This window comes from Xyrauchen texanus, chromosome 5, assembly GCF_025860055.1.
Source record: "Xyrauchen texanus isolate HMW12.3.18 chromosome 5, RBS_HiC_50CHRs, whole genome shotgun sequence".
NCBI lineage: Eukaryota > Metazoa > Chordata > Actinopteri > Cypriniformes > Catostomidae > Xyrauchen > Xyrauchen texanus.
The window spans coordinates 33,301,412-33,317,295 of record NC_068280.1 but is presented as its reverse complement, the minus strand read 5'-3'; the positions used below and the strand labels follow the sequence as shown (position 1 = coordinate 33,317,295).

General features: G+C 35.8%; 1 protein-coding gene and 1 long non-coding RNA gene across 3 annotated transcripts in view; one reads left to right on the top strand and one right to left on the bottom strand.

The window, feature by feature from the left end:
- Positions 1–1,773, bottom strand: part of LOC127644182 (uncharacterized) — a 48,344-nt gene extending 46,571 nt beyond the window's left edge. The window contains exon 1 of the long non-coding RNA XR_007970622.1: positions 1,578–1,773. This is a non-coding gene — a long non-coding RNA (uncharacterized LOC127644182). The remainder of the gene's footprint in view (positions 1–1,577) is intronic.
- Positions 1,774–13,082: 11,309 nt separating this feature from the next.
- Positions 13,083–15,884, top strand: part of LOC127644177 (paired box protein Pax-5-like) — an 80,279-nt gene continuing 77,477 nt past the window's right edge. For both annotated transcript variants that reach the window (XM_052127236.1, XM_052127233.1), the window contains exon 1: positions 13,083–13,282. In XM_052127236.1, the coding sequence (XP_051983196.1) occupies positions 13,237–13,282 (46 nt within the window). In that variant the 5' untranslated portion in view covers positions 13,083–13,236. The remainder of the gene's footprint in view (positions 13,283–15,884) is intronic.

Here is a 15,884-nt window from a genome sequence, read left to right as displayed (position 1 = left end):
ATGAATGAAGTAGATGCTGTTTATGTGGTTTAAGGCCTTTCTCAAGAGCATTTCAGAGTGGCTTAAAGGTGCACTCAGTAACTTTTTGCTCTTTAAAAGGTTTTACACCTAGATGAATAGAGCCAAGTCATTTAGGACATCTACTCTTGCATGACACACATCATTTTTCCAACAATTGTTTACAGACAGATTATTTCACTTATAAATGACTATATCACAATTCCAGTGGGTCAGAAATTTACAGACACTAAGTTAACTGTGCTTTAAAGCTGGGAAAATTCCAGAAAATTATGTCAAGCCTTTAAGCAATTAGACAATTAGCTTCTGATAGGCTAATTGGAGTCAATTGGAGGTGTACCTGTGGATGTATTTTAAGGCCTTCTTTCAAACTCGGTGCCTCTTTTGCTTGACATCATGGGAAAATTAAAAAGAAATCAGCCAATACCTCAGAAAGAAAATTGTGGACCTCCGCAAGTCTGGTTCATCCTTGGGAGCAATTTACAAATGCCTGAATGTACCACGTTCATCTGTACAAACAATAGTATGCATGTTTAAACACCATGGGACCACGATGCTCAGGAAGGAGATGCATTCTCTCTCCTAGAGATGAACATAGTTTGGAGCAAAAAGTCCAAATCAATCCCAGAACAACAGTAAAGGACCTTGTGTAGATTCTGGAGGAAATGGGTAGACAAGTGTGTGTGTGTGTATATATATATATATAAATATATACACACATTAAAAAGAGTCATATATCGACATAACCTGAAAGGCTGGTCAGAAAGGAAGAAGTCACTGCTCCAAAAATGGTTTGGTCTGATGAAACAAAAATTGTACTGTTTGGCCATAATGACACTCGTTATGTTTGGAGGAAAAAGGGTGAGGCTTGCAAGGTGAAGAACACCATCCCAACCGTGAAGCATGGGGGTGGCAGCATCAAGTTGTGGGGGAGCTTCACAAAATAGATGGTATCATGACGGAGGAAAATTATGTAGACATATTGAAGCAGCATCTCAAGACATTAGCCAGGAAGTTAAAGTTTGGTCAAAAATGGGTCTTCCAAATGGACAATGACCTCAAACATACCTCCAACATTGTGGAAAAATGGCTTAACGACAACAAAGTCAAGGTATTGGAGTGGCCATCAGAAAATCCTGACCTCAATCCAATCGTAAATTTGTGGGTAGAACTGAAAAAGCATGTGTGAGCAAGGAGGCCTACAAACCTGACTCAGTTACACCAGTTCTGTCTGGAAGAATGGGCCAAAATTCCAGCAACTTATTGTGAGAAGATTATCGAAAGCTACCCAAAACGCTTGACCCAAGTTAAACAATAAAAAGGCAATAATACAACAAAATGTATTTAAACTTTTGAACCACTGGGAATGTGATGAAAGAAATAAAAGCTTCGGACATTTCACATTCTTAAAATATAGTGATCCTAACTGACCTAAGACAGGGAATATTTTCTACAATTAAATGTCAGGAATTGCAAAATACTGAGTTTAAATGTATTTGGCTAAGGTGTATGTAAAATTCTGACTTCATCTGTACATACACACATGCACACAATCTTACCCCTTCTCTCACAGTTATCGGGTAAGGACAGGTTCAGTTGGATGCTCCATCATGTTCGTCCCGGCCCAGAATCATCCAGTTCTCAAGACCATCGGAGTCCAAATCCGAATCCAGACACTCCACAAAAGGAGGTATAGAGTTAGAATCCGAGCTCTCATCTGACTCAGAATCCAACACCAAAACATTGCCTGGGGAAATCCTTCCTTTTCGAGCCTGTGGTGGACCGAGCGAATGGACACTGTAGGGTTACCACTTCCTGTGTGCCAGGCTACAGCGCTTTGATGTTCGACCTTTCATAGCAAACACACTGTCATATTCCTCTGTGTTGTCTTACACTATGATAGCATCTGTGCCAGAGTCAATCACAATGACATTAGGTGGCGCAGGACAAGGAGGCAAGGAATTATTCTGAGGTTGAGTCTGTGGTCCTGCTGACTGGATCTCTCTCAAGTCCTCATGGTTCTCAGCACTGTAGTGCAGCAGTGAATAAAGCAGAAACTCCAGCTCACTGTCAGCATCGGACAAACCCATGTCTGCCTCATACCGGTACAGCTCATCCTCATAATCGTCTCTCTCCTGATACCCCAAAAACATCTCAAATTGAGCCCTAAAGTGGTAGTAGCCATAAACATAATCATGAGTCATTACTGCCTTATGCATACAAACAGAGGCCATAAAAAAACATTATTATGAAGAACTGACACTTAGGTATCAACACTGCATTCAGTTATCACTGACATCATACATCAATAGCAACATAATCATTGGCATGTAGCATGTCAATCACTGTAATCAACTGTATGTCAGTCTCTAATAGCATCATCATCATCATCATCATCATTAAAGGAATAGTTCAGGAAAAGCACATCAGGCAGCATAAATGTAATCCAATAGACTTGAGCTTAATCCATGTTTTCTGAAGTTTTGGATAAGAACAGACAAAAATTTTACAAATTTTTCACTATAATACTTGACATGAGCAGTCTCGTTGGCAATCATGATTTTAAGCTCAATCACACTTCCTAGCAACATATAACACTCTGTGCAGGTCTCAAGCATGTAAGTGTAAATGCAATTAAAATGTAATCTAGGAAGAGTAACCAAAATATTATATTTTACTGTACATCTTTCCATTGCAAAAACAACTCTAGACACAATCATGATTTCAGTCTTGATTACATTTCCTAGTGCTTGATGCATGCACAGAGATGGTGCTAGGAAGTGTAATCAAGCTTGTCATCATGACAGCCAAGGAGACTGCAGATGTCAAGATTTATAGTGAGAAATTAGTAACAGTTTGGTCTTTCTCACCAAAAACTGATTGGATCACTTCCAAAGACATGGATTAAACCACTGGAGTCTTATTGATTACCTTTATGCTGCATTTATGTGCTTTTTGGAGCATCAAAGTGTTGGTCACCATTCATGGGATGGCGTGAGGGTGAGTAAATGATGAGAGAATTGTATTTTTGGGTGAACTATTACTTTAAGGCATTTAAGAACAGCTTCATGACATAAATTTATTCCTCATCTTTGTCCATGAAAAAAATATCCAATATGGAAATCAAGACACAATAATGCCACAAAGACCTACTGCATAAAACATCCACAATCTACTACTGTACTCAGCTTCTGTTAAGTTTAGGTTAAATTAACTAAGGTCAGGTTACTGCTTTGAGTCCTGGAGTTTGACTGTGAAGATTGATCAGTTTAGCTCCATCAATTTAGTGGGCATTTGACCTGTTTGTTTAGTTAGGCTACTCTCTGCATGTCTCATCTTATAAATCTAGGATGTAAAATGTATAACATTTGCATTACGTTTACACTCCAGCGTATTTGACAGAATCGTCTCAATTAAAATCCAATAAAACGATTCTTAATATCATGAACATAACTACATTTACTCATAATTTACCACAACAACATAGACCACATAGGCAGTTAGTTAGCTGGAAAGGTGAAGAATCTATTAAAAGTGCAACTCAAGAATTATTATTATTAATAATAATAAACATCTTAGTAAAATCCCGAATTCCTTTCCTTCTAACAGTCTAAAAGCAATTAACTCCCAAATTAGACCATATATAACGGAATGAACATGTGTTACCCTGAGTGCTTTTAAGCTGCTCAATAACTCAAGCGAGTTCATGTATGGAAGCCGGCTGAGGTCTTACAATAATAAACGGACACGAAAGTGTTGTGTTTTTAAAATAATATCCTGTGGATCCGAAACTCAACCATAGCACTGGACACAATTAATATTATTATTATTATTATAATTAAAAAATATATATATATTTTTTTTGTGTGTTTTCTACTTGAACGACTAAAACATCTGACCTGTTTACGCTTCCGATTTACGAAAGGCAACACGTGGAAGTCGCTTCCGGGCTCCAAGGGACATCAAAATGGGTGGCCAACTATTCTTCATCCCTGGGAAAGGTGCGCAAAATTGAGTGCACACACTGAATGTTGGAGACTATCTGGGGTTAGTTTTAACAATTATTTTTCTGTTTATATTATGAATGAAACAGGATTTATACATTTGGGAAAGTAGGGGTTTGTTCAGCACACGTAGGCCTACATTACCACAATCATAAACGTTTTGAGACGTTTATGATTAAGAATGTTTGGAAAATATCTTTTTTAAGATGTTTAGCAGATGTTATTTAGAATGTGATGCTTTTCAAATTAAAATATCTACAACAGACATCTCGGAGACGTACATGTGCTATCTGGGATCTTACCTGAAACTTCTACATGGGTCCATAAAAAATACAGTCATTTGTTTTCTGGGGTTTGGTTTCCCTAGAACGTGTTGATATGCTATTAAAGGGATAGTTCACCCCAAAACGAAAATTCTCTCATCATTTGCTCACCCCCATCCCAGTCTATGACTTTCTTTCTTCAGCATAACACAAACAAAGATTTTTAGAAGAATATCTCAGCTCTTTCAATAAGTGAATGGTGGCTGGAAATCTGAAGGTCCAAAAAGGAGCATACAAATAATCAACAAGACTTCAGTGGCTAAATCCATATGTGAAAGTGAAAACTAAGTTAAACTAAACAGAGGCCACATGTGACTTTCAGATGTGACTGCCATGTAAACAGGCTATAAAGGACTATTTGAACCATCCAATGGAGGGAGAAAGAAGAGGAGGAGGAGGAGGAAGAAGAGAGAGTGAGGGAATCGCTCATTGCACATTTTCACTCTAATCTCATTTGTTAACCATATTTTAATTCTTTATTTAGTCCTATTTATATAAGTTTTAAACTGCAGGATCACATTGCTCACATGTGTATTCTTTGAAAAGTATTTTTAATAAGAACATATTATCCTTGTATTGCCGTTATTGATATGATTATCAAAAATGGCTAATAAAACGTTATACTGTATTATGTGCCATGTAATTTGATCTAATTTAGACCTATCACGTCGCATCCGTAGACTACTGAGACTGCTTATTGCTTTCAATGCAGTTTTTTTTCCAACACTCTAAAACAGTGTACAATGGCTTTTCAGTGTTCAAAATATATTAATATAATTTATTAAATGTCTCTGATAACTTTGAAAGATTCAAGAGTTTCTCTCATTAATTTACGAACATTTTTATGTAGATCTACTTCTTGGATAAGAATAGCCTACTTTTGGGAAATGCATTGTAGAGATTAAAGGAATAGTTCACCCAAAAATGAAAATTCTCTCATCATTTACTCGCACTCATGCCATCCCAGATGTGTATGACTTTCTTCATCTGAACACAAACAAAGATGTTTTTAGGACAATATATCAACTCTGTTGGTCCTCACAATACAAGTGAATGGTGACGACCAGATATTTGAAGCTCCAACAATTACATAAAGGCAGCATAAAAGTAATCCCAGTGGTTAAATTATATGTGTGGGTAAGAAACAGAATAATATTTAAGTCCCTTTTTACTATAAATCTTCACTTTCATTTTCAAAATGCTGATCTGTTTCTCACCCACACTTATATTGCTTCTCGAGATATGGATTTAACCACTGAAGACCTTTGGATTACATTTATGTGGCCTTTATGTGATTTTTTTTATTTTTTTTTTAGCTTCTAAGTTCTGGTCACCATTCACTTTCATTGTAATGACCAACAAAACAAATTTAAATTTTTGGGTGTATTATCACTTTTAAGGAATAAAAACAAAAATAATAGATGTGCTGAACACAAACTAATATTTTTAGAAGAATATCTCAGCTCTGTATGTCCACACAATGCATACAAACCATTGGAGTACTTTTATGCTGACTTTATCTCCCCTTTTTGGAGCTTTTGGTGTTCTGGTCACCATTCACTTGAATTGTATGGACCTACAGAGCTGAGATATTCTTCTTAAAATCTTCTTTTGTATTCAGCAGAATAAAGTCACACAGTTTTCACAGATTAAAGTTTTATAGTCATGATGGCATGAAGGTGAGTAAATGATGAGAGAATTTTCATTTTTGAGTAAACTAACACTTTAAGTTGCGATGTTATTGGGAAACACAGTCTGGATCTGTTAATTTATTTTAAAAAATACATAAAATCTTTTTACGATTTCTGAATTTGAAGTCATTTTGTTATTTGGGGGGCATAATACAACAATGCAAGGAAGGTTGTTTAGAGTGTTTTCTTGGAGCGATTTTACGAACGTCCGTCAATTATTATTATTTGTTACGTGTGTTTCCGAAACATGCTAGCAACATAATCGCGCAAGGACCCAGGTGTCATAATTAATTATAATTTTATAATAATTTTATGTTAAACTATTTATTAGCCTACTTTTCACAGTCACTGCTTTGTCATTCAGATGTGCGTTTGTTTGCAATCTTTCGCTTTCACAAATTCATCTGTGGGTTGAGGGGCAAGCTTCCATTGTTATCGAAGGCATAACTCTGGAAAAAGTAAGAGACCACTGCAAAATTATGAACTATTTATAAATACTATTTATAGATATGTGTTTGAGTAAAATGAACAATTTTGTTTTATTCTATAAAGTAGCCTGCTGACAGCATTTCTCACAAATTCCAAATATGACAACTGGTCAAAATAACAAAAAAGATGCAGTCACTTTCTTCCTCTTGATCACATTACAGACGTTTTCAATGGGGTTAAGGTCTGGAGATTGGGCTGGCCACGACAAGGTCTTGATGTTCCACATCCACACATTGATTGACCTGGCTGTGTGGCATGGAGCATTCTCCTGCTGGAAAAAAACAATCCTCAGGGTTGGTGAACATTGTCAGAGCAGAAACAAGTAAGTTTTCTTCCAGGGTAAACTTGTACGTGGCTTGATTCTTGCGCCCTTCACAAAGACGAATCTGCCCGATTCCAGCCTCGCTGAAGCACCCAGATCATCACCGATCCTCCACCAAAGTTAACCATTAGATGACCAGGTGGAGGATCGGTGATGATCTAGGGGTGCTTCAGCAAGGCTGGAATCGGGCAGATTCGTCTTTGTGAAGGATGCAAGAATCAAGCCACGTACAAGTTTACCCTGGAAGAAAACTTACTTGTTTCTGCTCTGACAATGTTCACCAACTCTGAGGATTGTTTTTTTATTCATAACAAACTCACAAATATAGCTACCACTTTGTGCTTTCCATCATGAACACGTTTGTGATGACGGAAACGCACCGGGGTTCGATAGAATCACACGAGTCTGAAACCAGGCCAATGCTGTGGGGGGCGCCGGGAACAATCGCGATCGGATTCGGACAGCAGCAAACCCGCCCAGTGTGTCTCTTATAATTTGACCTTTTGACATGGCATGGTTACTTTAGTTTGTAAAAGAACAAAAATAAATTGTCTCTGAAATTATGACATTTGTTTAAAAAGAAAAACGTTTCACCTTGAAATCACATCACATGCAAACATTTGTGATTTATATATTTAAAAACTTTTTTTTGAATATGATAAGTTAGATATCAAGTGTCAAGGTATAAGAAAATATGTTATTGTTTCTAGATGACTGTTACAACAGGCGTTTAGTGTCAAAACCACATAAAATCAACATGAAAACAAATATGACTTATTAATTTAATGATAGATGTAATAATATGACGTTTACATTGGTTCTTCTGATTCTGAAAAATAACATGAAAATTCCTGACAAACATTTAATGGAGATGATTATATCAAGGCACTTGCATAAAAAAAGAGCATAAAAAAAGAAAAGAAAAAAAAAAGAAAGAAAAACACATTCACACCCAATACAATCCATTCTAATGTTAATAATAAACAATAACAATGACTAATATCTTGGTTGCAAAAATAAATCTAATCAAAATAATTGGAACTGTTCTTGGTATTTAGTTATCCAAGACATGAACAACATATCATTGGCATTTCAATATTTTAGCCTTTTACTTTGGCGTGGACATCTTGCTATCTCTATATGCTATTAATAGAAATAAATTGCCAAAAGTTATTTCATCGGTTGCTATGTTTGGCCCTTCCAACATTCACATTTACATATCTTAACAGGTAGCATATCTTTTACAAACATATCTAAGTATAAATCACAAGCAAACATTTCTGATTTACTCTTCTTTCTTTCTTTCTTCTATTTTTATTAAACTGCAGTACACCTTTATCTGGCAAGAATGAAGCATGCTGACTGATGTGGGAATCATAGTGTGCATGTCATCTGATTCTAGAAATGTCTTCATGCATGTCAATGTCAGAAAAGGCCATCAAAGCAGTAGGTTGTTTTCTTTCAAAAGGTTACATATCCTAAATGAAGCCAAAAGCCCACCACATATACCACATTTTTGGAATGAAGCTGGAGAATGTGATGCCTGGTTGCTCTACAGAAATTGCCACATAGAGAAGTCTGATTTTGGACGTATTTGTTGATCTTCATTACTGTTGTTGTCTAAAAGGAAAAGAGAAGCACTTGTTCGTCAGTTAATCTGCACAAATTCAAACTAGTCGGGTGTTGAAGATGGAGTCACAAGCGAGGATGCAGGCCTCCCCATTCCAATATCTGATTCCATGTGGCTGATCTGCATGAGGAAGATTTTTATTTGGGAAATGAAGCCAAATGGCCACCTTTTCCTACCCCTGCATTTATATTGTTGATGTCTCCACAGTCTGCACCTTCAGTGTGCTATTCATGTGTAACATTGACCCATACTGTGCTATGATCAATATTTGAGCATACAATTATCATGGCATTGAAAGATATAAGTCTATTTGGGTGCTATATACAAACATAATAGCTTTATTGCTGTATTGGAATCTAGCAATAGAAGTGGGACGGTTGAAGCAATTTCCTAACAGAAGCAATCATGCAGCCCAACATTTTCTTTTCCAAGAGAAAACCAACATAATATGTAAAGTGTACTAGATACACTATACACTTCACCTGTATAGCAGTGACTTCATAATGTGTTTAATATTAAGTAATAATAATACATTTCACATGAAAAAGAAAAACTCTTTCCCTCTCTTTACATGTACATGTTCTTACAATTTATTATTCACATTAATGAAATTTGCCCATTGTGAAATTGTGTCTCTTTTTTGATGGTCCACTCAAAATGTCAAGGCACAGTTTGACCCCAGCATGTCGCTACACATGTCACAAGATCTGGAACAAAACAGTCACAGATGAAACCCATGTCCTCTTTGTGTGGTCTGGTGTTGTGCCAAGTGTTGACAGCCTAGACCTGGCACTGAATTTTCTGATGAGGTTTTGGGTTGCAGCATCATTGCAGTTGTTATCAGGTTAACAATTAAAATGCATTGATATAATACATTCTAAAATAAGATGATTCCCCATTTGATGTATTTATTTTTTAACAGGCCGAATGTGATCCTTACAATACCAGAACACTTTACCAGGCCTATTAAAATTTAAACGTTTCTTGATTAAGCATTTTCTTTTAGGATTTTAAAGTTTTTCTTAATGATTTTAATATTATATGTCCCGCAAAATTCTGCTATTTCTTGCCCATTTCACATAGACCATGTATCGATAGAAACGAAATGCTATGTTAAGAAGGATAATCGAAAATAACATACATCTACCATTGTAACCCTAATTTTTGCCAAAATCTAATAGTTACCAGTTATTGTATCTATGTTGTAATACACTAATATATAATCTCCTTCAAACATTGTAAGAATATTTCGGATTTTTTGACACTGTTGGCTTTTAGGGCTACTTTAACTTTCCACAGTTTTAATTATAGACAAAATAATAATAGTCGCTATGGTATTTTGGCGACAATTGCAAATTTTACAAAGGGATACCTACTAATGGAATAGCATACTAAATAATTATTCGCTCTTGCGTGTTTAAATATTTAAAAAAAAGGGAAGAAGTCTTTTTTTTCATTTGCTCATTAGACAACTATTTATAACACCATTCAGAGACAAATGGGGATTACAAATAGAGGGGTCATTAATTTTGTTCATTTTCTCAATGTATTTGTTTACTTTTATGTTTTTAATTGTCCGCTTTGACTCTTGCGTCTCGGTCTATAGCAGCGATTATTTCCGCTTCCAGCAGGGCAACAACAGCCAAAATTGCCCTTAACCCAAAACTCTCCGCGCTTTAATTACTTTATTAATTCAATTAAGAAGGAGACGGAATCCCCACATTTTGTAACCGTGTCACGTTAGGACTGATTATGAGGAAATATGCTGCCAAGTAAAATATCTACAGAGAAATGTTGTCGACTGAAACACAATATGCACAGTATTATTTATTTTTCTGTTAACATTTAGGCCTACATCTTATTATCCTTAATATATTATTTGTATGTATTTATAGTCCAAATGTAAAATTTAGTCTAGTGCAGTTATTGTTGATACAATAAACTTCAAAGAATACAAAAAGGGTTACTTACTACAAAAAAAAAGCTTTCAGTATATTTCCGACATTTCTTGTCTTTCTTTCTTTTCTTTGTGTGTGTGTGTGTGTGTGTGTGTGTGTGTGTGTGTGTGTGTGTGTGTGTGTGTGTGTGTGTGTGTGTTTTAATAACAGTGGCTACTAATGCCAATTTAGAACAGTGTCAACAATAACTGTAGTAAATTTGCCAAAAACTGATAAATTGAGGGATAGTTCTAAGGGTTCACTAATTTGGTGTTTTTTTAGTCCCGTCCAACTAATTTGGATAGGCTATTTCATTACATAACAATAATTAGATATGCAATTATAATAAAGCGTTATAAAGCGATATTGTAATGTTGCATATCTTTATGAAGGATTTCGGCATACATAGGTTTTATTCTGTTTTTCAGGCCTACGTAAGATAAGTATAAACTGATAACGGAGCATATATATATATATATATATATATATATATATATATATATATATATATATATATATATATATATATATATATATATATACTAATCATATATAGCCAAATTAAATGTAGAAATTAATTTTCGATTATCCATGACGTGTCCACGTTAATGCCATGGATGGATGAAAGGGTCAGTTCTGTGGTACTAAGTGTTATAGAAGCTGATATGGAGGGAGAAAGGGGAAGAAAGAGTGGACGTTGATGTAAGTTGGTGTAAGACATGTTTGCCCTTTGATCTCATAGCGGAGAGGCGTGTTTAGCGAGGCGGTTACATCGCCTCAGGTCACTGTGACAGCAGCCACCTGCACAGTAACACTGGTGCTCACGTCTCTCATCAGAGCTTCATTATAAGAACAGCAGTATAAAATACTGTCGAATTCAAAGTGGAATGCTATATATGGCGTGTCCCCAAACAACAGCTCCATTTATTTATTTATTTGTTTAGCAAATTAATACAAAGGCTACTTCCACTCATGCGCGAACAATATTGTAGGTTAATTAAATAATTGATCTCTGGGCCCAAATCTGAAATCTAAACTAAGCCTCTCCATATTAAATTAATAAGGTCTAAAACTTCATTCATTATTCTGCCTTTAGCCCTCTATCAATGGAACACGGCTTTATGAGGCACGATTAAATGAGCTACATTTGTTGTTTTCTGAGTAGAGGTCAGAGAGTACTGAACGGCGCGTCTATCACATTGTTCAGCGCTCTATTGTCTCTGTGTCATTCTGATGCAGAAGTCTTGCTTGGTCGACAAAAAATTATTTGTTTGAGAAAGCAAAGAAATACAACCAAGAGGCCCTCACCAAATGGAAACCTATTTTTGTAACAATGTATAGGCATACAATTTTACAAAATTGATGATTAGGCCTATCTATAATACTTAATATGAAATTAAAAGGCTTATCATTTGAATGCATACTGATCTGCATTATTAAATGTTTATTATTGACTGAATCGTGTAATCATTGTTTATATCTAGTGCTACCTACAACCTTTTCCCCTGAAGCCTAAAATTTGGTTGTGATTCCCATAGCATGCATGCTTAGAGGTTTGTTGAATCGCTTATTGAACGGTCATGTTGTGTTTTCACTTGTGTCCTGAACCCAAATCCAGAGAGAGAGAGAGCGCACAAACGTTATGTTTGAAAAGTTACTAGCAAATGAATAGATACGCGACGACGACTTCCCAGTGCCCATATCGGAGGAGGGAGAGCGGTTGCATTTCGCGTAGGCTACCCGTGTGTGTGTGTGTGTGTGCGCGCGTGCGTGCGAGCCTGCGTGCGCGCGCGCGCGCGCGTGTATTTGTGTGTGCGTGAGAGAGAGAGAGAGCGAGCAAAAGTTATGTTTGAAAAATTATTAGCAAATGAATAGATAGGCGACCGCGTTTTCCCAGTGCCCATATCGCAGGAGGGAGAGCGGTTACATCTCGCGTACCCGTGTGTTTGTGTGTGTGTGTGTGTGTGTGTGTGTGTGTGTGTGTGTGTGTGTGTAGAGAGAGAGAGAGAGAGAGAGAGAGAGAGAGAGCGCAAAAGTTATGTTTAAAAAGTTACTAGCAAATGAATAGATACGCAACCACGTCTTCCCAGTGCCCATATCACAGGAGGGAGAGCGGTTGCATCTCGCGTACTTACCCGTGTGTGCGTGTTTTTGTGATTTACGAGGACAATTTTGTAAGTTACAAATTAGTAATTACAAGGGTATTATGCTATAAATGTGATTTATGAGGACATTTCTAGTGTCCCCATAATTCAAATCGCTTAAAAATCATACTAAACAATGTTTTATTGAAAATGTAAAAATGCAGAAGGTTTTCTGTGAGGGTTAGGTTTAGGGGTTGTGTTAGGTTTAGAGGATAGAATCTATAGTTTGTACAGTATAAAAGTCATTATGTCTATGGAAAGTCCTCATAGGTAGACCAACATGTGTGTGTGTTTGTGTGTGTGTGTGTGAGAGAGAGAGAGAGAGAGAGACAGAGAGAGAGACAGACAGACAGAGAGAAAATAGAGAAACAGGAAGAAAGAGGACATGAGCTCACATTGAGCCCGCGGCTCTTTTCTTGACTTTGCCCGATAATCGTTTCACGCTTACTTCAGAGTCTCTTTTCCACCTAAAACGTTTAGTCTCACTTCAGTGAACAATTGCAACAGCGCACTAGGGAGCGGAAGAGTCACATTATTTCAAACTACCATTCCTCAAAACCACTGTTACAAAAAAAAAAAAAAAAAAAAGCAGAGAGGACAGCAACAGAGGATATACGAGAGGCAACTTTTTTGTTCTCACCCCCCCTCGCATCCCTCTGTCTAATCTCTTGCCACGGCATGGACTTGGACCAAAAGGGTCCATCTCTACGCATCGGACGGTCGGGTAGGGCCTTGTCTGTTTCTCTATTTCAGCCAAACTGTTGGTCAAAGTACTAATAAAACTGTGTATCTCTGTTAGAAAACTAAACTAACAAATACAATGACTTGTCTTTCATACCAAATGCTACTTACATTTTTAAACTTTAATGGGCTACAAAGATTTAAAACCGCTTGTCCTTGCATGGTGCATTGACATGTCTTTTGATGGACCACCATCCACATTTTAAACTAGGCTGTTTGAAGTAAGCATTTTGTCAACAAGTCTTCCAATAGTGTTCATATAGAACTGCATGTCAGTCACATCTTTGCTTAAGCTATGATTTTGACAGCAATGTGTTTTGAGCTTGATGTGTGCTGGGCTTTGGGCCTGTTGCCCAAATAAAATCTGAATTTACAATCAAATAAAAAAATTTTAAAAAAAACTCCAGATTGCCTGACATTTTAAAAACAGAACAAAAAATGGATGAGGTGAACTTTGATGCAGAAAACCAAGAATATTCATCTATGACACAAGCAAAGATGTGCTCTTCCAATGGATAAGCCTTGAGAGTGATAGCCTGGAGTCTCTTGGAACAGACGTTTCATTCATAGAATTCAAAAGCATGACTTAACTCTTCAGTCCTTGGATTTAATAACACTCAGAATTATTTCAGTGTTTGCAACACTCCAAATAAAATGGGAGCTATATGTTGAATTTGACGGTCCTTTGAGCATGTCTTTACTCATAATGTGCATAACGCGATACACAAATGTCACTGTAGTCAAAATGGACTGTTGTCATGTAAACATGTTAGTTAAAACTAAAATGAATGATGCCAGCCTACAACACGTTGGTTTGGGGTCTGTCCGTTTACTTATTATATATAGTTGTATATATTATGTATAATTTTCTTCTTTCTTTTTTTTTAAAGTGATAACTTTCTCATGAACTCATGAATTTGCTTCCTAAATAATTATTATTTTCGATTTTATTTTTCTCGAAGCGTTAAAAACAGCCAGCAATGGATTATGTTAATGATTTTGCAAATGCCTTGAATCCTAAATTAAGTTCTCAGCAAATTTCCAAGCCTAAAGCAACAACAATTTGTGTAGCCTAAAGTATTGGCTGTTTTTTAGTTTTACTTGTTTGTATATTTATTTTTTCTATCTTAAAGCAGAAATTTGCTAATGGGGAAATTTTAAAATCAAAGATTACACTAAAACGACAGACTATATATGAGTACTTTGGTCATATAGCCCCAGTTGAAAATGGAAACATTGGGAAAAATGTAATTCAATAAAACCAATAGATGGCTTAATATAAGTCTGAACGATCCTAATGTCATTACTATTGTTATTGTTGTTGTTATTATTATTATTATTATTATAGTTGTGAGCTGCGTTTGTTTTTCACAGGAATATAGGCTAAATAAATCTGCAGAACTTCTGACACACTGAAATAAATCAAATGAGACTCTGAGTGAGGTGTGTTCTGTAAGAGAGGTGTGTCTTCTGAGAGCCCACAAGGTAATCATTAAAAGGTTAATCTTAAATGCAATTTCTAGGCATACAAGCAAATTATTTATTTAGGCCTATATGAATATACTGTATATATTAATATATACTGTATATGAATATCATATTATAGATGTAAATTTATGAAAGAAAATATATACAAATATATATTTTAACATTGTTACACTTTTAATATTAGTTATGCTCTTGTATGGTTTGCTGTTTGAGTGTGCGTGTCTGCGTATACGTGTGTGTGGCGCGCTGACGTGGTCGAGCTTTAACCTCTTCTTCACACGAGACAAAAGTTTCGCCCCCTCGTGGCACTTATGGTGCACACAGCGCAGGAATCTCTTTCAACACTCGCAGAAAATGACGGATTTCTGTCAAGAGCTTTAAATAATAATAATAAAATAATATAAACATGATAAAATATTTCAGTGACTCAAATGTTATAGGATTTAATTCTGACCACACAAACAATAACACTGTGACATTTGCCCAAAACTTGCCCAAATTGACCTACAAAAGAGAAATGTTTGCGTGTATTCAAAGTAACGTCACAATTCACAAAATGTAACGCCTTGAAAATTGTTATTGTTGTTTTTTTTCTGACAAATTTACGTTGTCTTTTTACATTTATGCAGGATTTGGAAGCAACCCACGTTTGTATGTTTTTATATTTTTGGTGTAATAAATAAAGGAAATAAATACATTAGTGTACGAATCACTAGATCAATACTTATTTGTGCAAATGTAGGCTACGCATAGTATAAAAACTTAATTCAGTAATTAAATACATTTAAATCAAGTATAAATAATCAAATAAATAGATCAAATAATTAATAAATAAACCTGGCGTATTAATAATTAGAAACAATAAACTCTACTTCTTAATGGCAATTTAATATTTGTTATTTATATGATATGTGCTTATCAACACACCATTGTCATTTAGATTAAAAGCACACGACTAAATAAACTAAATTTGACATCACTTGCTGCATTATGATAATGGGAATGATATAGCATGAAAACACTGATAAAAGAGTTAGGTCTGCGTTTTGTGAAGAACACCATTGATAACTTGATGGACAAAGTTACTGAAATAACAA